The following is a 22987-nucleotide window of genomic DNA, read 5'->3' as shown; positions in this document are numbered from 1 at the left end:
TTTCCCCCCTTCTTTTCCTTTTCATTTTCCTTTTCCTTATGTCTGTTTCCCTATTTTTTTTCCTTTATTCCTTTTCTTTTCCTTTTATTTTTCTCCTTTTTTTTACTTTTCACTTTTTTTGGGTTTTTTTTTTTTGTTTTATTTTATTCTCTTTTATTGCCTTTTATTCTCTTTTATTTACTTTAATTAATTTATTTTCTTTTATTCCCAGGAACCCAACCGCTCCCAAATCCACCTCTAACCACCTTTCCTCGGCTCCAGAGGGGTCGATATGGAAAAACCAGACACAGCACAAAAAAAAAAAAAAAAAAAAAAAAAAAAAAAAAAAAAAAAAAGAAAAGAAAAGAAAAAACAAACAAACAAAAAACCAAAAAACAAAACCAAAAAAACCAAACAAAAAAAAACCCCAACCAAAACAAACAAAAAAATCAATCCCCGCCAGCTCCTTTTGCTCTTCCCGCATCCGGCAGCAGCTCCGAAGTCCCGGGTTTAACATTCCCAGAAATCTGAAGCCGGCGGATTCCCCATTACTCTTTAATTATTTCCTTTCTATTCCCGGGCATTGGGAACAAACTTTCAACATTTTGTTCCCCTTCGTTCCCTTCTCCAGCCACTTCCCTACCTAGTTTTTGTGGGGTCTTTGATTAATCGAAGCAGATTTTCCAAAAATAATTCTAGGATTAAGACAATTTCTGGGAGAAAATAGTGGGAATTGCCTTGAGCCTGAGCGGAATTACAGCTTGGAAAAGAAGGCTCCATCAGTTTCCCGGGCGACGGGATAAGCCCTACTTGGGTGTTCCAGCTCTTTTTAGCTCCACTAATAATTAGTCCAATCTCAGCCCCGAACTGTCCTTTTTTTTGTTTTGGGGTTGTTTTTGTTTTTGTTTGGTTTTGTTCGGGTTTTTTTCTCCTTGGGATCATCCAGAAATGCGCTGGATGCTGCGGGCAGGGAAGGCAGGGCCGGCTCTTCCAGCGTTATCCCGGGGAAAGGGTTGGGGGGGGGAATTTGGGATCCCACCGGGGCTTCCCCGTCCTCTTTGTGCTTTGATGTCCTTGGAACCATCCCTGAATGTCATTAAGGGGCCGGGGATAATTAAAAGAATAAAGAAAATGCGAAAAATTCGCTTTTTCCTGGAGGGAGAAGTCATGGAAAAATAAAAGAAAACTATGGATAACGGGGGAAGGGAGGAAGGCGGGGCTGGAGCGGGGATGATTTGGGAGCTCAGGCCCTGCCCTGTCGCGCGCGGCATTCCCCAACCGCATCCCCAAAAAAAACCCCCGAACCCGGGATTTGACATGAAAACCTAGCGGGGACACAGCGATCCCGGCGGTTGCGAGGAGCTGGGAATGCTCGGGAAAAGAGCGAAACGCAGCCGGGAGTGGCAGGGCAGGAGCGGGAATGCGACGGGATGGGCGCTGCCCCTCCGCGGGGGGGACAGGCGGGCACGGCAGAGCGCTAATTGGAACTGTCAGAGTTAATTAGCGAGAGCTAATTAGCGATGTCACCTGTCCCGGTGAGGGACACGGACGGGGACAGGGGAACACGAGGACACGGGAGGTGGGACACGGGGACACGGCCACCCACTCCGAGCCGTGACCCCCCCCTCGTGTCCCCGAACCTCGGGAAGGGCCGAAATTTGAAATTCCCTGTTTCCCAGCAAACACGCCCGTCGGAATCTTTGGATCCCTTATTTTTTGGCCCACGCGGGTGTGCAGGAAAGCGGGACCCTGGGGAATGCCACCGGGAGTGGCGCTTCCTGGGAGAAACCCCCCTCCCAGAACAAAGACTGGGTGGAATATATAGGGATAAAAGGCGGTGTGAAAAAATAGGGGGAAAGGGAAAGAAAAGATCCTTCAAAATTCAAATGGAAATGGAACTCTCAAATTTCAGGGAAGCGGTAGGGAAATTTGGGAAGAAGTGGGAAGCGGGAGGGAGTCGGGCCTTCACAATCCCGTCCCTGTCCCACGGTTTGGAGCTTAAAGCGGGCAGAATCAGAGCCTCGAGGTGGCTCCCACTCCCCAAAACTCCTCCAAGACAGGAAGATGGGATCCCAAAAAACGCGCAGGCTCTGCGTATCCCTGAATCCATCCCGAATCCGTCCTGAATCCATACCCCTCCCCTGGCCTCCGCCCCGCTTCCCTCGGCCCCGGCGGCCTCTGGGGCGAGCTGAGAGGGAGAAGACTGAGGAAGAAGTGCTGGAATGAAGCGGGAAGCGAGAGGGGAGAAGAGGGAAGGCAGAAAAGCAGGAGGAAGGAGCGGCGGGTGTCCCCTACCTGCGCCCCGGGCCGCCGGCCCGGCTGTGCGCGAGCTGGGAGCATCCCGGCATTTATTGGAGCTCCAACTGTGCCACTGTTGACTTTAGCACAAAGCAAAGATTTCGCCGGGCGCCCGTTTAAAAATGAATATTTTACCAAGATATCGATCAGCTTTATAAAATTCACTTCCAGCGCCGCGGCTCCGAACGGGCGCGGGGGGGGTCGCTAGGAAAGGGGCCGCAATATAAGATCTGTGTAAATTTGCTGGAACTCTGACGTGGTGGGGAAAGTTTACCCTCCTGGAACTGGAATTTGGAGCTCCAGCCACCGCCTCCCCCCCCCCCCCCCCCCCCCCCCCCCAATCTGTCTCCTGCTCCTCGTCCTTTTTCTTTTTTTTTTAGCTTGCCTCTTTTTTGTTGTTGTTGTGGGGTTTTTTGTTTGTTTGTTTGTGGTTTTGGTGGTTGTTTTGGGGTTTTTTGGTTTTGTTTTTTTTTTTTGTTTGTTTTTTCTTTTTTTTTGGGGGGGGGGGGTTTGGGGTTTGGTTTGTTTTGTTTTGTTTTGTTTTGTTTACTGACTTTGTTTATTCACAGCTCACGGATGCTTAACCAGGCAGGAGCAGAATGCGCTCGCTGCGAGGTTGGGATTGTGTGGAGAGAGGGGAAAATGCCAAGGGGAGGAGGGAAAGGGAAAAAATAACGCCCAGCCGGAGGATTTTTGGGTTATTTCCCTTGTTTGGAGGGTCGTTTCTGACTCAAATCGTGAAGCGGGGCTGAGGAAGGGGAATGGAAAATGAAGGAAAAAAGTGGGGAGAAAAGTGGGGAGGGAAGAGGAGGAGAAACACGGAGAAGAAATGAAAGTGAGGAGGAAAGAGGGAGGAAAAAGGAGCGAGAAGAAAGAAAGAAAATGAGGGGACAAAAAGGGAGGAAAAAGAGGGAGAAGAACTGAAATTGGGGAAGAAAGAGGGAGGGGAAAAGAGTGAGAAGAAAGAAGGGAGGAAAAGAGGGAGGAAAAGGGAGGGAGAAAAAAGAAGGGAGAAGAAATGAAAGTGGGGAGGAAAGAGGGAGGGAAAACCGGCAGAAGAAAGAAAAGAAACGGAAGAAAGAAAGGGGAAGAAATGGAGGGAAGCAGAAAAAAAATGGAAGTGGGGACAAAAAGAGGGAGGAAAAACAAGAGAGAAAAAATGAAGTGGGGAGAAAGGAGGGAGAAAAAGGAGGGAGAAAAAAGAAAAGGAAGGAAAGAAAGGAGAGAGAAAATAAAAGTAGGGAGAAAAGGTAAAGGGGGAATAAAAAGAGAGAAATAAAAGGAGAAAATAAGAGGAGGGATAAAAGGCAGAAGAAAATAAAAGGAAGGAGGGGTAAAAAGAGGGAGGAAAGTAAAAGGAGGAGAAGAAATAAAGAGGAAATAGGGAGAGAATGAAAAGAAAGAGAGGGAAATGAAAGGGGAGAGGAAAAAATGAAAGGAGAAAAAGTAAAACAGGAGAAAAATACAAGGGGCGAGTGAAAAACGGGGGAGGGAAAATAAAAGGGGAAAAAAATAAAAGGGGGAGAAAAAAACGAAAAGGGGGAGAACAATTAAAGGGGGGAAGAAAGAAAAAAGGGAGGAAAGAAGAAAAGGGGGGGGGAAGGAAGAAAAAGCTGGGGGAGGGGGGAAGGAAGAAAATAGAGGGGGAAAGGAAGAAAAGAGAGGCGAAAGCTCCGCGGAGGGAGAGAGATGCGAGCGGGACCCGAGCAGGGCCGAGCCCGAGGCCGGGAGCGGGGGCGGGGGAGGAGGTGTCCTTGTCCCCAAAGCGGCGACACCCCCGCGCCCGCGCCCGTGCCCGCTGGCCGCGGGAGCCTTTTATGTGCTAATGCCACCCATTGCACGCCCCGCTTGCCATCGTGTGTGTCCTTGGAGAGATCCCGACACATTTCAGCCCCGTTTTGTGTTTTGGGAAGGTTCTTTTTTTCCTCTTCTTCTCCTTCCCCCCTTCGCTCAAACCACCCCCCCACCCCCCCGCCCCTCCCCTCTCGTTCCCTTTTTCCCCTTTTCTCTCGCCGCGGACAATGCGGAATTTTAAGAAGGATTTGGATGTTAGTTGGGAAAGCAACATCGCGGCGTGGCCGGCGCCGCGTGGGAAAAACAAGTGGTTGGGAAGAGGGGGAAAAGGGAATGGAAGGAGAGGATCCGGGGCGTGTTGAAAATAAAAAGCTCTGCGCCTTTTCCACCCCCCGCGGAAAACCCAGGATGCTGTCCCGGGACAGGCAGGGATGCGCTGCCCCTGCGAGCCCTAAATCCCATGTGGTTAACGCAGCTGGGATTTTTCCAGGATCGCAGGACTTTGGGAAAGGGGTCCCTGCTGCCCACCTTACGGGGCGATGCGAATTTTCCCCGGTCGATGTTGTCGGGGTAGGATGGGTGGGAATAGTGGGATCCCGGCGGGGACCCTGCGGGGATGGAGGTGTCCTGACGGGGATAGCGAGATCCTGGTGGGATCCTGCGGGGATCGAGGTATTCTGGAAGGGATGGAGGGGTTCCGGAAGGAATGGAAGGATGCCTGCAGAGACATCGGAGATTCCAGCGGGTGATGGAAGGATCCCAGACGGGGATGGAGGGATCCCGGGGGGGGATGGAGGGATCCCAGCCTGGCATGGAGCGATCCCAGCCGGGTTTGGAGTGGTCGCAGCCGGAGATCCCGGGAATGCCGGCAGGGACAGAGGCGATGCCAGCCGGGAACGGCGGGGGTCCCGTCGGGCGGCGGCGGCGGAACAGAGATGAAGGGGGAAAAACACCGCCAATACGACTTTAATGGAGTTCTGCGGCAGCTGCGGCCGCTCGCTACCAGAATACACAGCTCGAAGCCATAAATAAAGCATACAGAAACGATAAATTAATCAGATCCAAGTAGTTTACTCTCCCGGGAACATCAAGCGTTTGCTTCAATTACAACGATCTACCCTGCCCTTTTTTTTTCTTTCGTATTTTTGACTTTTTTTATTTTTTTCTTTCCCCCCCTTTTCTTCCCCCGCCCCGCTTTTTTTTTTCCTTTTTTTTTTTTTTTTTTTTTTTTTTTTTTTTTTACAATATTACAAGTCTTTTGGTCCTCGGTTTCCAAAGTAGGAATATTCACAAGGAAGGAGGGGTTGGTTCTGCCTCGGGTGAGGTTTATTTTTCACCCCCTCACTCGCACACAAAAAAATAGATATATTTAGACCTTGTGGTGACGACGACAACAAAAAAAATCAAAACAAGCCCCGGAGAACCCCCCGTGCCCACCCTGCCAAACCAAACCACCCCACACGGAGAACCCCCCCGGGTGGATTTGGGAAGGGGGCCACATGGCTGCAGATTCCCGAATGGATGCAAACATCTGGAGCCAACAACAACAACAACAAAAAAAATATATATATATGGATATGTACCGTGCTCAGAGTCCACTGCGAGGGATATGGGGGGAGCAGGGAAGGGTTTTCCCCTTTTTTCCAGGAGCATTTTTCCCTCTTAGGAGGAGTTCATGATGGGCCGGGAATACACGCCTTGGTAGTAGGAAGTCTCTCCGGCCAAAGGTGAGGCCTCCAGGGCGCTTTTGTTCGTGACAGGCGCCATGGCCAGGCCCGCGGGCACGGGCGAAGTGTAGCCCGAGTAGTGCATCACCTGCTCGTAGGCCTTCAGGTCCATTTTGTGTGGGTGGTGGTGCTGGTGGTGTGGGTGGTGGTGCTGCTGCTCCGAGGAGGACATCAGGTTGTTGATGGAGAATGGGTGGTTGAAGGCGTAGTGGTGCTCAGGCTTGAGGTGGCCCTCGTGGGCCAGCCCAGCATGTGGCGGGGCCAGCAGGTGCTGTCCCGGCGAGGCCGAAGGCTCGCCGGGGCTCAGCCCTTTGAGGTCAGCCAGGGCGCGCTTGTGGTCCTGGCATGGCGAGGAGCTGGCCGGGGACTCGGCACCGGCGGAGCCATCGGAGCCACCCGAGGAGCTGCCCTCACCCAAGGGCTGGCTGGGAGCTTGGCCTGGGCCTTTCTTGCTGCCAACACCGCCACTGCCACCGGAGCCATCCTTGGCCGCCAGCTGCTTCTCACACTTGAAGCGCTTCTGGCGGCGCAGGTAGCAGCCGTTCTCGAACATGTTCCCCGAGTCCGGGTGCAGCGTCCAGAAGGAGCCCTTGCCCGGCTTGTCCGGCGAACGTGGCACCTTGAGGAAGCAGTCATTGAAGGACAGCGAGTGGCGGATGCTGTTCTGCCAGCGCTGCTGGTTCTGGCGGTAGAAGGGGAACAGGTCCATGATCCACTGGTAGATCTCACTGAGGGTCAGCATCTTGTTGGGGGACTGCTGGATGGCCATAGTGATGAGGGAGATATAGGAGTAAGGCGGCTTGGCGTGCGTGTAGCTGCGCCGGTAGGTCTTGGGGTCACGCGAGCGGTTCAGGTTGGACTGGCCATAGATGGGGCTCATGGAGTTCATGTTGGAGTAGGGCGCCAGGGCATTCATGGAGCCTGCCTGGCCACCCATGGGGCTCATGCTGGGGCTCAGATGAGCGCCCATGCCCGGCACGCCGGCCGAGCCCATGGCCGACATGGCCCCCGCACCCGGGGACATGCCGGCCAGTGAGGGGCTCATGCCCGTGTTGGCATAGGACATGTTCATGGAGGTGGCCGCCGCCGTCATGTTGGCCGTGCTGCTCATGGCCGACATGGTCATGTAGGTGTTCATGCTGTTCATGCCCAGCCCCGCGTTCATGTTGCTCACCGAGGAGTAGCCCTGCAGGGACAAGCGACACAGGGCACGGGGATGGCGCGGGGGGGAGCCTCAGCCCAGCCCAGCCTAGCCCGGAGCCGAAGGCGCCGCAGCCGCGGGGCTCGGCAGAACAGGAGGGCACTGGAGGGCACGGGAGGAAAGGGTTAAATCGCGGCGCGGGGTGGTGGTGGTGGTGGTTGGGGGGGAGGGTTGTTTTTCTTCTTAATGAAACCCAAATATATTTTGGGATTTATATTAAAAAAGACGCAATGGCAGCAGGAGCGGAGGAGCCGTCCCGGGAAGCAGAGTTGCAGGAAGGAAAAGGGAAAAGGACATCCCTACCCGAAGAGAAAAAAATACCTGGAGAGATGGAGGGAAAAACAGGGAAGAGTCGCCCGCACCCCCACCCGCAATTCAGGACCCCCGCCCGCAGCGCCGAGCCGGTGCCAAAGTAAATCCTGTCCGGGAGCCGGGACATCGGGGGGTTTTGGGGGGCCCCGGCTCCGTCCTTACCTCAGGGTCCCCGTAGTAGTTGCTCCAGTCCGTGTGCTCATGGCCTTCCATTTTCACCGCTCCCAGCATACTGGAAGTGGAGTGCATGGCAGTTTAAAATTTAACAGCCACAACAAACGACGGCAAAGAGCGACCCAAAAAAAAAAAAAAAAAAAAAAAAAAAAAAAAGAGAGAGAGAGAGAGAGAAAAAAAAAGTCCCCAACCCTCCCTCCCCTCCGCCGGAGCCTCTGGAGGAGGAGGAAGAGGAGGGAGGGAGGAAGGGGGGAATGGAAAGGCGCTGGGGCTGGGGTGGGTTTGTTCCGCCGCCGCTCCTTGGGTGGGTTTTCGCAGCGCTCCGCGGCGACAAGGCGCCCGGAGGCGATGGAGGAGCCGGAGGAGGAGGAGGAGGAGGGAGGAGGGAGGAAGAAGAGGAGGAGGAGGAAGAGGAGGACAAGTGCTGCAGTGACGTGGGTGCCCCAGTGATATAGCACGGAGCGGCCGGGCGAGCCTCCAATCCCCAGGTCCTCGGCTGCCCATTTGAATAATCAGCTCACACCTAGGCGGGAGCGGCTCCTCCGCGGCCCCGAGCACCTCTGCGCGCCCCCGCCACCGCCCCGCGCCGGGGGACATCATTGCCACCCATCCCGCCCCCGGGGGACACCATTCCCACCCCGCTCCCCGGACAGCCCCGACGGCAGCGGCTCCCTCGCAGCATTCCCGCTGGGAACAGCCCCTCAGGAGCGACTGAGGCCCCCCCCCGAAGTCGCCGGACCCCTCCCCACGCACCTTTCCTCCCCGTGGCGAAAGGGCCCCGGGGCTCTGCCTCGCCGGCAGGTCGGGACGCGGCTCTTCCCGGTACAAAAACCGGGACTGAACGGAGCAGGGAGAGCAGGGAAAGGGGCGGGCAGCGCCGGCGGGGCTGCGGGGCCGGCCCTGTGCGGATCGCCGTGCAGGTCCCGGTGCGGATCCCGGTGCGCTCCGTCGGGGCAGCGGCAACGGCGCTGCCAGAGCGCCTGGGAGCGGGGAAAAGCAGGAAGGGAGGAAAAGAGGGAAGGAAGGAAGGAAGGAAGGAAGGAAGGAAGGAAGGAAGGAAGGAAGGAAGGAAGGAAGGAAGGAAGGAAGGAAGGAAGGAAGGAAGGAAGGAAGGAAGGAAGGAAGGAAGGAAGGAAGGAAGGAAGGAAGGAAGGAAGGAAGGAAGGAAGGAAGGAAGGAAGGAAGGAAGGAAGGAAGGAAGGAAGGAAGGAAGGAAGGAAGGAAGGAAGGAAGGAAGGAAGGAAGGAAGGAAGGAAGGAAGGAAGGAAGGAAGGAAGGAAGGAAGGAAGGAAGGAAGGAAGGAAGGAAGGAAGGAAGGAAGGAAGGAAGGAAGGAAGGAAGGAAGGAAGGAAGGAAGGAAGGAAGGAAGGAAGGAAGGAAGGAAGGAAGGAAGGAAGGGTGACCAAAATAATCCCCCCGCGGGTATAAATCCCTCCACGCCCCCACCCCCCCAACGCGGTCCTGCTAGTGGGGGAGAGACTGAGGGAGACAGGGAGGGGCCGGGGGCTTCCCCCCATTCCCACTGCCCCTTCCCAGTGCCCGCCTGGCTCCGCCGGGAGCATCCCCACTGCTCCCGGCAAGTGTTCCATGAATTCCCACCTAGATCTGCCCACCGTCATTAAAAAAAAAAAACAAACCAAAAACCAAAAAGCAACCCAAACAAACCAACCGCAAATCTGATATATTTGTTTGTTTGATTATTTATTTATTATTCCATTTCGTCATTTATTTATTTATTTATTTATTTATTTATTGAGCTTGTGCTCCCCGGAGAGGCTCCCCCTGCCCCACATCGCTGAGAGTTTTTTAAACCCCCCAAACCTCTTCAGGATTCTTTCCCTGGGCTCCCAAATCCCTCAGAATCCATGGCCAAAGGAAAACAACCCCGTTCACCTCCTCCTATCGCAATAGCCACAGCGACAGTCGCAGCCCGCCTTCCTCCTAGCCACCCCTTCCAGGCGTTTTCTGCCGGGATTTCGGGGATTTGGGGAACGGCCCGGAGGGAGGTACCCCCCAAGAGGGGGGACACCCCAAAAAGAGAGAGGGGCACCCCCGGGCCGCCCCCGAGCGCGGTGGCGGGGCGCCCTCTGTCGCCTGCTGTGGGTGCGGGGGGGAACGAGGAGCGACACCCCGGGGTGGGGGGGGGACACTCAGGCCCCCCCTGTGGGGTCACTCCCGGGGATCACCCCCTTGCACCCCCTGCCTGCACCCTCAAATCGTCCATCCCGGCTGGGAGGAGGTGCTGGTGCACCCCAACTACTGAATCTCCACTTCCTGCGTTTCCAGGGAGCTTTCTGCTCATCCAAATGCTCAGGAAGGGGGAATTCTGGGAGGACGGGCTGAAATTTGGGATGTGGCTGCTGGGCAAGCTCAAGGATCCTGCTCTCCGCTCCTGGCTGGATCCAAATGTTTTGGATGAGGTCTCACTGGCTTTCCATCCCGTTTTCCCTCAGACCACGAGGTTTGTTCTGATGGATTACAGAGAGACCAGGATGAGCCTTTCCCTGGGCAGTTCCCACCCTCAGGCCTGGGCCCTGCAGATATTGGGCAGATGTGAGTGTATCTCATCTGGCACCTCCACATGAGGGGTGGCCGGAGATGACACCATCCCGAGCTTGGCAGCTCCCACCTTTCCCAATTTCCTGCTTTTTCCTCTTTACCAGGTGCTGCTTCCCTCCTTTGGCTCCACAGGATTTGGAATTTTGTCCCCACTGAAGATGAAGATTTTCATCCAGGTATGGACTGGGAGCTGCCCTGATTCCTTGGATTTTTGATCCTTGAGGACATTCCTACTATCCCAGACACTTAAATCCTCTTTTCCCTTTGTCTGTCCCACAATTGTCCCACCCTGCTCCATCTATGGAGCACAACCCACTGGGAATGGTGATGCCCGTCACATTCCATGTGCCCACAGGGACAACCACAGCCACCACATCCCACTCCTGCTCCCTAGACAAAGCCTTTATCTCGAGAACGCGAGGACATGGAGCAATTCCAATATTTGTATTCAGCAACATGGGCCTGGAAAAGTGGCTGGATGTGGGATCGACTCCAGACACTCCACATCCAACCACCTCCCGCTCCCTTCTCTCCTTCCACACAGATAAGATTAATCTCTCCTAAAGAAAAGAAGCAGGAAAATTTCTATTTTTCCCATAAAAAGAACATTTTTAGGAATACCAGGACTGCTAAAAATGAAAAATTTTCTGTGGTGTCTTATTTAAACATTCACTGTTAGAATGAGCAAGTTGCCAGCTATCTCCACCTGATTTCTTCTCTTTAATATTTAACTAATATTTATTTTAAATTTAATTTTGAAATTATGCTCTTATTTGCATTGGGAGCCATGGCTGGGGAGGCAGCTCCCATTTCCCAAGAGATGGCCAGAGCCTGGATGGGCTTTTTTCACCTCCATCTCTTGTGGACACGCGGGTGCCTTCCCTCCAAGCTGGATAATTATCCCCCTTCTCATGATAATTATCATCATCAATCCAGGATAATGAACTCTCCCAATTGTGCTGCTCCTCTGAAAGAAAGGAGGGATTGGGTTTTTCCCTTGAATTCAGGAAATTGGGAGACAGCAGCTCCTGAAGAGCCACCCTTCAGGAGGATTGTCGGAGACAAAAGGCAACTTGTGGGATTTATTGAGGCCTTTCCCTGATAAGACATGGAAATTAAGGATGAATCAGTGCCTGAAAGTACTTCAGGAAGAGGTGGGAGATGGGATTGAGGCGGGAAGAGGGAAGGGTGAAGGTGGAACAGGGTAAGAAAGGTCCCATTGCTCTCATGCTATTTCTCACTGGGTGTATTCCCCGTTTTTCCTCTAGGATCCATCTTTGTAAGATCAAGAGTTCTGCTGGGTTGGGAATATTCCCAGGAACTTCTAGGCAGAGCAAACCACGGGAAGATCAGAATGAGGATGAGGATGAGGACGAGGATGATTCACATCCCTGAAGTTGGGAATTTAAGATGAGCATTCCCACCAAAGCTCTCCAGGAAGAGCCAACAGCACATCCTAAGATCACATCTAGCACCAATCTGGGAACACAGATCAGGATCCCACTCCTGAGTTCCCACAAATTCCATACATTGGGAAAAGCTGCTTGAAGGATTCGGATTGGGACCACCGAAATTCCCTCTTTTTCCCCACCCACAGAGCCTCAGCTCTGGAACAGGTGCCAGAATTCCACCAGGAATTCCCACAATTACAGCGGCCAATATTGACTCAACTATTTGAAGAACTCTCCAACCAAGTCCCTCCTAATTAGATTCCACATAAAATGGGGCTGCTTAATTCCGGGAAAGATTTTCCAAAGCCTTAGCAAGGCTAACAAAGGAAAAGCCTGGAGTGTGCCAAAATCTTGTCTCTTTAATATCCCAAGGATATCCATTCTTTTAACTCTGGAATGATATCCTTCAATCCCAGGATCTCAGGGGCAGGCAAATTGGCTTCATCCACAAGGATTCCTGATGATCCAGACGGTTGGGATACATCCCTATTACTGGCATTTTCACTCCCCCTTTTAACGTTCCTCCCTGGTCTGTAATTATCTGATGTGCCGATGAAGGGAAGGAGCTGCTGGAGTAAAATAAAACAAAACCCTGGAAAAGTTCAATGGGAATAAAGCCCCATTTTTGGGAATGGAGCACCAGCAGTTATCCCAATGGGAATAACAACTTCCTGGGACAGCATTCCTAATGCTCCCTGGGGACAATGCCAGCATGAGGTGGGGATCCTGGGATGGTGGGATGGGATCACAGCAGGAATGGGCAAAACTCCCTTGGAAAAACCCAGCAGCCTCTGGAAAAGCTCCGGAGCAAAATCAACAGAGGGCATCTGCCGGCTGTTTGCTGTGGGCCACGTGATGCCCATTCCCGGCTTTCCAGCCGCACGTTTTGCTGGATAAACAAGATGTGCCGGCATCTGGAATGACGGCCGAAGGAGATGGCTGGCTGCGGAAAACCGGGAGTTAACAGATTCATCCCCAGCTCCCATGGCACAGGGAGAAAGATGAGCAGAGGGAGATGCCCAGATCAAGAAAGAAAGGGAAGAAAGTCTTCCTCACATCCCAGGAAAATCCTGGTGTGGATATTTTCTCCTGGCAGGCAAGGGAATTTTCACCTGACTGAAATATCCAGGCTTTGGGTTCATCCCGGGAAATATTTTTGATGTCTAATGATCAGTTGCTGAAAATTGAAGTGTCCTTGGGTTCCCAAGAAGAAAACAAACAGGAAGAAAATGGAATCTGGAGCCTCCTCCCAAAACCCTGGGCTTTAATAGCTCCCTGTTACTTCCTAACAAAACCCTTGTGCTGCTGGAGAGCTTCCATCCTGGCTGAGGTGCTTCAATTCCCACCGGGAATTTGCTGCTCAGGGAGGGGGATAAATGACCAAAGGAGGGTCCAGCACATCATCCAAGGAGCAGAATTGAGGGACCCAGTTCCCAAATTCCTTACACATCCCATAAAAGCTGAGATGTGTCCAGTCCAACCAGTCCCAGCCATTTGGGATTGATGGGATTTGGAATGGGTGCCAGAGCAGGAAGACAGGAGTGTGTCCCAGCTTTCTCACCGCTCCAGGAGGCTGCTTTTCCAAGGAGATCCATCGGAGACAGCCTCTCTGAGGATTCTGATGGACATTTATAGCCCTGTGAGTCATTCCGGCCTTGTTTAAACCAGTTAGACCTGGCCAAGACCTTGAAAATAGCTCCATTTATCCCGAGCAGCTCCATTCCCGCGCTCCGGGTATAAATAGCCAACGGAGCTGCTCCGAGCTCAGCAATGCAGACACTGCTCATTCCATATCACCACCCCTCCCATGTCCCCTCTTGGCAGCCTGCTGCCAGGGTACCCCGTTTTCCCAGGAATTAGGCGTCCCTGGCAGAGCCTGCAGCAAAACAGCTGGAGTGGAGATTTCTGCTTCCAAAAAAACCAGGGGAGCTTGGGATCGGGCCCTGTCTGGGAGTCTGCGGTTCCATGACCACTAATAGCAGGCCAGGATCACCCCATAAATCTGCTCGGGGTCAGCACAATCCCAGTTCTGTGCCTTGGGATGAGGGACCAGAGGCGCCGCGGTGACAGCGGGACACTTGGACCAACCCGCCCTCAGCCTGGCACAGCTGGATCACGGTGGGAATTTTGGAACCACCCCATCCCAGCACCACCATGCAGGTTGCTGCCACCTGCAATGTTATTTTCATTCCATTCCACTCTTTTCCTGGGAAAAAATTCCAGTTTAACTTGGGCTTGAAAATCCAGGGAAGCTTTGACCATGGGATCAGCTTAATTTTTCCAGACAAATAAAAACCCTTTGTTTCCGCTAAAAAAAAAAAGATTTTCTTATAGAAAAACCAGCTCAGGTTGAGAAGGAGCCTTTGGCACCTGCTCCCAGCCCTGGAAAAGGTGGAAAACATGGAATTTCAGGCTGCCTGTCCTGGATGGAATAATGGCACAGCTCATCCCAGCCAAGCTGGCTCCCACGGCCAGAACCCAGAATATTTCCAAGACTTTTTCCCCCTAAAACAGAGCCAGTGTTCCCTCCCAGTAAAACTCAGAATTCCTATGTCCTTGGGACCTCATCTCCTGTGCTAGTGGCCCATAAATTCAGTGGGTTTGGGCTACTAAATCCAGGGATTTGGGCCTTCAAAATCCAGTAGTTTTGTTACTAAATCCAGTGCCTTTGGATTGGTAAATCCATTGCCTTTGGCTTGCTAAATAGAGTGCTTTCGGACTGATAAATCCAATGCTTTTGGACTGTTAAATCCAGTGATTTTGGCCTTCTAAATCTAGTAGTTTTGGCTACTAAACCCTGTGCCTTTGGCTTCTTATATCCAACATTTTTGGGGCTACCGAATCCAATGGTTTTGGACTGCTAAATCCAGTGCCTTTGGCCTCCTAAATCCAATGGTTTTGGGCTACTAAATCAAATGCTTTTGGCCTGGTAAATCCAATGTTTTTAGCCTGTTAAATCCAGTGCTTTTGGCCTCTTAAATCCAATGTTTTCGGGGGCCACTAAACGCAGCATTCTTGGGCTGCTAAATCCAGTGCGTTTCCAGGGAAGAGCTGTTCTGCAGAGAGATGGAAAAGCTCCGTGATGGCGGCAGCTCCGGCTCTCTCCAAACATTTCTCCCTCCCACTCTGATTTTTTTTTTTTCCCTCAGAGGAAACAGTGCCCAAATCAACACCCGCCCCAGGAACAATTTTCCGTGGATCAGACAGCACTTTCTGCTGGAAAAACTTCCAATCAGCTGCATTCCTGAGCTGGGCTTATTTTTCACAGTTTTCTGAGTGCGTTTTGTTTTGGTGCCAGAATAAAGAGCTGCAGGGACAGACTCCAGGCCAACCTGCAGCAGCAGCATCCTCACTGGATTTTGGGAAGCAGAGTGGGTTCTGACCTACATTCTCAACTTGGAAAAAGACAGGTTATCCTTTAACATCCCAAAATGCTTCTGGGATATGAAGCTGAGATTTGGAGGCTGAAGGAAAACCATGCTCTCCCCCAAAAGCAGCCTCTGGGTGTTTTGCAGCTCTGACTGTTTTGCAGCTTCCCAATCCCTTTTCCAGAGGGTGGAACAACCTTAACCAGAGCTTTTTAAAGCTCTCCCACCTTTGCCTCCTCTCTTCCTCCAGCTCGGTGTCCCGGCGGTGGCAGAACAAGACGGCTACAGAGGCCGCTGGAAGCCGGTGGCGCGGAATACACTGGGAGGCCTTTTTTTTCCTTGGAAAATATTTCCCTGCCGCAGGCTGCGGTGACAGCAAACATTCCTACCGGGGCTGGCGCGGGGAGGCATCACTCTGCGGGATGGCTGGGGCTCCCGGGGCGGCTCCAGCTCTTCCCTTCCCAGGGTGCAATCCCGCTGCCGTTCCCGAGGGATCCGGACGCGGCCACACAAAGGCTTTTTATGCTTCGAGCACTGGGGGTTGTTTTTCCAAGGGGGAAAAGAGGAGCTGGCCTGGCCCCCCGGGAATATCCATGGGAGCCCTGGACGCTCCGTGTGCCCTTGGCTCGCTGGGAAAAAGGGAGTATTGTTAAAAAAAACACCTCGGATCCGGAGCAGGGAAGTCAGGGCTGTGGTTGTGAATCAACAGAGCTGCTGCTATTTCCAGATTTTTGGGAGCAGGGATGGAGGCCCCCCCCCCGGGCCAGGTGTGTGCCCAAGGATTTTGGGAGTTGCCAGAATGGTGGCACATGGCACATACATGGATTTGCTCCTTCTGTGACCTTCCATGGGCAATTCCAGTCCTATGGAAGAAAAGCCATGGGGATCCCAGGAGCTCTGCTGGTACCAATCCAAGGGGCTCAGCTGGACCATAGCAGGAGCTCCTGGTTTTCCTTCTGTTTTACAGCAAGGAAAAGCCATTCCCTGGGGCTATGCAATGATTCCAGTCCCACCCTGCCTTCATCCCACTGGGATGCAGCGATGGCTCCACTTATCTGCAGGAGCAGCCTCCCTGTCTCCATTCCCAACTTTCCAGCCCCATTTTCCAGCTGATTCAATCTCTGCCGAGGAGACAGAACTTCCCGAGGTCTCCCACCGGGAATGAAATCCACTCTGGAGAGGACGCAGGAACACTACACAGCTCATCAATCCCGGCTCCACTTGGGAATGGCAGGGCTGCTCCTTATCTCCAGAGATAGCGGCTGGGGATGTGCTGGGAGTGTCCTCATCCACCGGGCTTTACCTGACGGAGCACCAGGATTCTGGTTTATTTTTTGGGGTTTATCCCAGCTTCCACTGGGAGGGTGCAGACACATCCCAGTTTTCGGGATGAGGGTGCCAGAGCATCCCAATTTCCACCATGAGCATCCCAATTCCCACAGTGAGCATCCCAACTTTCACTGGAGCACACAACTTTCACTCCCTCCCCTTTTCCCCCTCCACTTCCATGACAAAAGACTCCCTAACAGGATAACATTCCCAATCCACAGGCACCATCCCTGCCCCCTGAGGCATCCTGTATCCCGTGTATTCCACTCCACTCCTTGGCCTTTTAGGCTTGGGGCGGGGGAGCGCGCGGGGGGGGGGGGGGGGGGGAAGTTATGGGGGGTATTTCCCACTGGTTTTCCCAGCTGGCTGGGAAATCGGGATGCAGCCGTGACCCCCTGAGTGCCAATCCCAATCCCTGCTCCCATTAACACCTCATCAGCTCCCGGGGATCCCGGCAAACACAGCGCCACTATCCAAGGAAATCCCCGGGCCTTGTGATGCAGAGCCCCCGGAGGGGGAAGAGGATGAGGAGCGGGATATTTCCTGGCCCTTGGATGCGCAGCTGCTCCCAAGGCCGGCACCTCGGTGGGCAAACAGCACCTGGGAGCGCAGGGAAGCCAGGATGTGGATTCAGGAAGTATCCCTGCATCCCACTGCTCCATGAAGATGCTAACGGGCTCCCCATTATCCCGGCTTCCCACTGCTCCCGCCGCGGGATGGTCCCGCTGCTGGATTAGGAGCAGCGCGGGGGGCTCGGCTGGCACCCGGCAGCCGGCCTTGGGAAGGGAGGGAAGGAGGGATCTAAGATTTATTCCCGCAGTCAGGAACAAGGCGCTGACAAACAACCGCCGCTGGCACCTCCTTTGTTGGGAATGCTGCAAGGAGCATCCGGAGGCTGCGGCGGAGATAAAGCAGCCTGGCAGCTCCAGGGAGGTCAGGGTCGGGAATTCAGGATGCTCATCCATCCCTGCTCACCGGGAATGGGATAAAATTCGGGAGGAAACATCCGCTGGAGCAGCGGGAATGGGGAAAGACACCTCCAGCTCATCCCGCTGCTGCTGGATCCATCCCAAAGGATTCAATCCCTGCAATCTGCTCCCACTTCCCTGTGCCATCACCTGCAGGGTCTCCCAGAAAATTCTGATCCACAGGGATCCTCGAGTCCCACCCCTGGGCACCCCAGAATTCCGCCCTGTGCCTCAAAGGCGTTTTCCAAGCATTTCCTAACAGTATTTGCCCATGGAAAACCTTTGGTGACCCAAAAAGGGGATTTTTGGCAAGGAATGCCCATGCCAAGGATGTGTCCATGGGCATGGAGCATGGGACACACTTCCCATGCCAAGCTTCAAAACATCCCTATGGAATTTTATATCTCACTGTGCCACAGCCTGTCCCATTTGGAAAACTTTGGGAAAGGGGAATCAAACCTCGGGCTGACCATGGTGGGATGCTTAGAATCCCTCAAGACTGATCCCTGATCGAGCTTGGGATGGGAGCCACTGGCATCATTCCCACTATTCCCATCACTCCCTAGGGATGTGGGTATTGCTCCCTGGAAAGGCAAAAAGTCTGGCTCCCACTCAGGATTTGTCCAGAGGGAGACATGGAAGCTCCAAAGGGAAAATCAACCCATTTGGAAGCAAACTGGGAGCAATCACAGTTATCTCCCTGTGCATTCTGGCTGAGTGATTAAATCAGATGATAATCCTGAGCTCCAGGCAGATAACGCTTTCCCAATCCCTCAGAATCAGCTCCTACTGCTGGATTCTCCATGTTGGAATTTCAACAAAACTCCCAGAGCGGCCTTGTTCCAAGAACAAGTGTTTTTTTGGGAAGAGCCAGTTCAGGAGCTCAGTGTACCCCATGGGGTGGCAGGGATGGGAATAATGGTGGGATCAGCCCCATCCCCCCCCCCCCTTCTCCCCAGAAGGAATTGTGCGATTCCACGTGCTGACATCATCAGGGAGCTCTGCCCTGCAGCCCTCAGGACAAGGCAAATCCCAAGGCACATCCCAAGTGTTTCCCTGCTGTCCCATCCTATCTCAGTCTCCTCCTGCAGCGCTTCCCAATGGGAAGAGCAGCTCTGCCTGTGGGCTGGAGGCCCCAGGGTTGGAAAACCCACATTCCATCCATCCCAAATCCTTTGGCATTCCAAGTCATGGATGAGCAGAGCCCAAACTCCATCTCAAGTTGGGCCCTTCCATAAGGATCATTTTCCAGGAGTTTCCCAGGTTTCAGTTTAAAATATCCAGAAATATTCCCTGGCCACAGAACCCAATGTTTCAGGAATAAATTTATATGAAGTATCATTTTTTTAAGGAAAATCACAGAATTCCAGTAAAGGATGGAAACGTCCAACCATTGCCCCAACCACTAAACCACATTCCCAAGTTTTAAATCCCTGCAGGAACTGAGATACCTGGGCAGGTGTGCCAGGGTTTTCCAACCTGAGGAATTTTTCCCTAAAATCCATGGAAAAGAGAAGGTTGTGCTCCATCCCTCCCTTAGACATGGCCACACCTCCAGCACTCTCCCATTGCCCCCCAGTTTTGCCTCCCAGGGATTTATCCCAGAAAAAGAGATTCATTCCCTTCCCAGTATTCCCATTATCCCAGAATTCCATGGACCCCTCGGCAGGTGGGAGCTGCCGGTGGCCGTGTTTGACTGAAATAATTTTATTTGAACACAATTCCCTGTTTCAACATTTTTAAGGAGCAGGAGGTTATTTAAGATGGATTCAGTTTTAATCAGTTTAATGGGATTTTCTGGTTTTTCATGGAAGCGCTTCCAAATAGTCCTGATTAACTTTTCCGAATCAATACGCTTAAGGGCAAAGCATATAATTATCCCAGCAAATGAGCTCCTCCGTGGATCCTACCAGAGCTCCACCTTGGATCTGGCCCTGGATTCCCTTCCCCTACTCGTATTCCATGAGAGAAAGGGGGGCAGTGCCGCATGGATCCCTTTCCCAACTCATATTCCACGAGGAAAAGGGAGTTTTTGCCTCAGTTCCCCTTTCCCAGTTCACATTCCCTAAGGAAAAGGGGTAGCACAGGTAAAGCTCAGACCCTGGATCCCCTTCCCCACATTCCCTGAGGAAAAGGACCCCCACAAGCACTGGAATTCCAGAGGAAAACCTACGGCTCTTGCCTTGCCTTTCACATCCCGGTTTTTAATTCCAACATGTCGAACACCCCAAAAATGCCCAAATCCCTGGAAAAGCTGGGTTGGAATCAGCACTGGTGCTGGCACTGGGATAACCTCAAGCTATCCCATAGGATGCCATATGCCCGTTATCCCAAACCAACTACAGATATGGGATCGCATCCGGCTTCCATCCATCTGCAGGCCACGGATCACATCCTGCTTCCCATTTATTCCTGCAGGATCCAATATCTCCTGGCTCTTGGTAAGGTGCAGTGTTTTCTGAACTTCCCGAGGTGCAGAATTCTTTGGGAAATGTCAGAGTTCCTGGCGGATTAAGCAGGAGCCGGAGCAAACAGGAATGACATTATTGTAATTCCTGCTGTGCTGGGTCATTTTCCTGCAATATCACGGCTCTCATCCCAAATCCCACTCCTTGCATCATCCTTCCCATTCCCTCCTCCCAGGTTTTTATTTATTCATCCCATGGATAAAAGCAAAGAGGAGGAAAAGAGAATTTCCATCCTTTTCCTTCCTTTTCCCTTCCTTTTCTCTTCCTTTTCTCTTCCTTTTTCCTTCCTTTTTTCTTTGCATTTGGGCAAATTCCAACCTCACTGAAATTTCAGGTTTTTAAAATATCTTTTTAGGGAAGCATTCCCAAATTTCCCCAGCAGATCCTGTATTGTTTTAAGAATCCACAGCAGCAATTCCCAGCACATTCCCAGCCATGGGATACGAGGATCTGAACGTGGAATTCATATCAGGAAAAGTCAGGCCCCTTGGCAGAGCCAGGATCATCCAATCCCTAAAATCCAGGCCTTTGCACTGCTCTGGGAACAGGGAACAACCCCTACCAGGGAAATATGGATTGGCTGCTTTTTTAGGGACTTCTGGCTGCTTCCAGGACATTCTCAGCTTCCCTTTGGGGTTTATTCCTCTCCTTGTTCCACCAGCTGCTCCAATCCCCAAAACCAGCGGCAAATCCACTTTTTCCTGGTTTTTCTGTGGGATCAACCAGCTCACAGAGGATTCCACAGGGATGGGATCCATCCCTCATATTTTCTCTTCCCACTGGGATTGGGTTTGGGGCTTGCAGGTACCACTTCCTGAGGAATCAAAAGCCTGGGAATTGCTGCCCTTCCCGAGCCTCTGGCAGAGGCTGAGAGCAGGGATACAGGAGGAAAACACTCAGGGAGATTAATTCCATGGGATATCCAAAAGGAGGGCACTTTCTGAGGGTCACAGGGATTCAAGGAAGGGATTTGGAACATCGGGACATTCTCTTGGGAATGCTGCTCCAGCCCAGTTTGCACCAGGGAATTCTTACCCACCCTGTTGGTGCAGGGGCAGAGCTGAGCAGCAAAAGCTGGATTTAAGGAAAAATCACTCTTGCAAAAGCAAGAAAACCGGGGAAGGAGACAGTTAGGAGCTGCTGCATGGAAAATGAATCGATTTCCCATGTTTTCCAGCAGTTTTTCCAGCTGTTTGCAGATGGGTTTGATGTGGCCTTGGTGCCAGAATTTGGGAAGCGGGGGGGGGGGGGGGGGGATTCCTCATGGATGAGCAGTTGGGATTCCCAGGAAAAGCCACTCTTCCTTTTGGGAGTGATCCAGGCTGTGGGAATGGCTGGAAAAGGGGAGAATCCATGGATTTGAGCAGGAAAAGAAATCAATGCCTGAATTAAAAGAAGGAGCAGCTTCTCAGTGAGGGCATATCCAAGATTTCCAGGTGTTCCAGCCCATCCCAAGCTCCCCAGCCCAACTCTGGGAGCACAGGAGGCTTCCCAGCTCCCCGATTTCCTCCCTCTGGAGCTGCTCCAGCTTTTGTCTTTCTGGACTCCATTCATCCCCAGCCGGCTTTCCATAAAAATTCCCAGTGCCTCCATCCTGGCAGCCAGGAAAACCTCCAGGAGTCCATAGGATGTGGCAAAGCCTCGGGATCCAGTGCTCCAAAGTTATTATGGAATGAGGGAGTGGGGAGGTGATGTCAGCCTGGATTTAGGGTGGATAATGCATCCCTCTGTCCTGGCTCCATCCTGCTCTTCCCAAAAATTTACCACAACCACAGAAGGAGAAACTTAGGAATATTCAGGGATTTCATATGGAGCTGTTGCTGCCTTCCCTCTATTCTGTATTCCCGGTTCTTTCCCTTATCTGTTTTGGGATACAGAGCTCCCAGCAAGGAGAACCACACCTTATTCCCAGCCCAAATTCCCACGGAATTTGCTTCCCAGTGCTCCTTTGGCATTTCCAAGTTGGAAATCCAAGTTCATCCATTGCTGCTGAATCCAGCAGGATTCAGGCAAATTCCAGGTGCTGTTTCAATATTAATCAGGATTTCTCATCCCTCTGAACCTGGGAGGAATTTTTCCAGCAGATTTATGCAAAAGAGCGAGAGGGAATTACCTCATCAAATAGAGGGAACTATCTCAAGTAGAGAGAACTACCTCCCCAAATTCCTCCAGAGCTGAGGATCCTGGAGGCTGGGATCAGACTGGAGCAGAGACAAGGATAATTCATGGAATGGGAAGAGCCACTGGAGCTTCCCTGCATTCCTTGGCCATGGCCCCATCCCAAAGCAGGGCTGGATCTACTCCTTATCCCGCTCCACAATCCCGGGATCCCTGAGCTTTGAGACACCATGGTTGTCCCCCATCCCTGCATCCCGATCCCCCATCCCAGTGGGAATTTTTTGGAGGACCAGACACAGGAGCATTGAGCAAGGCCTGGAATGCGGCAGTAGCTGCCAGAGCCCAGGAGCTCCTGGGAAAAGTGCCAGGCTGGGAATAAGGAACTCCAGTGTGGATCCCAGACTGGATAAACACGTCCCAGCCCCCACCTGGCATCGGGAATGAGGCCCTGACCTCTGGCTCCACTTCCCACTGGAGTAACGCCGCCTCCTCTCCCACCAGGAAAGGGAAACGGAGGCTTTGACACTTCTTCCAGGTTTTTCATGGAGAAAACAGCAGGAAAACTCCCTGAGGAGCAGCCACGGATCCATGGAAGCAACATCCAGGATCCAAACACCATCCAAATTTCAAGCTTCCCGAATTTTTGGGGGATATTCACTTTATAAATTCCCAAAGTGGATAAATCCCTTTTTTTTCCTTATCATTCATCTTGGGATTCTCCAAAAATATTTCTCCAATGTATTCATAAACAACACAGGATTTTTTTGGGAAATCCTTTACTTCCCACAAAAATTCCTGATTTTTTTCCCTAGAAGGGAGCAAAAAGCTCCGAGTTAAGAGGGAGAAAAGCTTGGGATGTCTCAAGTTTGTTTCCCAGAGGACAACATCAGACTGTGGCCAAGAACCTGTTCCCAGTTCAGGTTTTCCCACAATTCCCAAAAAATTGGGGGTTAAGGAAGGAAAAAAAAGATTCAAAATTGTCTTATCTAGAATTTGGGAAGGATCCTGTTCCTACAGTTCTTGTCCTTCGTGGGAATGCCTTGGAAATTTTAATCAGCCTTTAAAAATTCCAGAGCAAAAGGATGTAACATTTCCAAGCATCCCAAATCCCAGGATTTGGCGGCTCCCAGGAGAGGGCAGCAAATCTCCACGTTTCGGGCTTTCCTCGGTAAAATCGGGAAGGAGCGAGGTTGGGGGGGGGGGGGGGGGGGGGGGAGGCGGGGAAATGTGGGACCAACCCG

The 22987-nt window shown here is 52.3% G+C and overlaps 1 protein-coding gene across 2 annotated transcripts; it reads right to left on the bottom strand.

Annotated features, from left to right (window-relative positions):
- Positions 1-5029: 5029 nt before the first annotated feature.
- FOXA2 (forkhead box A2) lies at positions 5030-8322 on the bottom strand. 2 transcript variants are annotated; one of them, XM_066180367.1, is made up of 3 exons: positions 8239-8322; positions 7474-7543; positions 5030-6984 (listed from the first exon to the last, which is right to left on the bottom strand). In XM_066180367.1, the coding sequence occupies exons 2-3, from the start codon at positions 7540-7542 to the stop codon at positions 5734-5736; spliced, it is 1320 nt and encodes a 439-aa protein (XP_066036464.1). In that variant the 5' UTR covers position 7543; positions 8239-8322; the 3' UTR covers positions 5030-5733. The 2 variants fall into 2 exon arrangements, with proteins under 2 accessions (XP_066036464.1, XP_066036463.1); XM_066180366.1 differs by lacking the exon at positions 8239-8322 and having other exon boundaries at positions 7474-7601.
- Between the last annotated feature and the right edge of the window lie 14665 nt (positions 8323-22987).

Source organism: Chamaea fasciata, unplaced genomic scaffold (assembly GCF_029207755.1).
Source record: "Chamaea fasciata isolate MVZ Bird 193981 ecotype frontalis unplaced genomic scaffold, bChaFas1.0.hap1 SCAF_3, whole genome shotgun sequence".
In the NCBI taxonomy this organism is placed as follows: Eukaryota; Metazoa; Chordata; class Aves; order Passeriformes; family Sylviidae; genus Chamaea; species Chamaea fasciata.
Note: the sequence above shows the minus strand (reverse complement) of the source record. Positions and strands in the feature narration are given on the sequence as shown.

Bases quoted from the DNA above. Each gene is read 5' to 3' on its own strand.
- FOXA2 (XM_066180366.1), bottom strand. From the start codon at position 7,560: ATGCACTCCACTTCCAGTATGCTGGGAGCGGTGAAAATGGAAGGCCAT. The intron at 6,985-7,473 runs GTAAGGACGGAG...TTGTCCCTGCAG, and splicing joins ACTACTACGGGGACCCTGAG to GGCTACTCCTCGGTGAGCAA.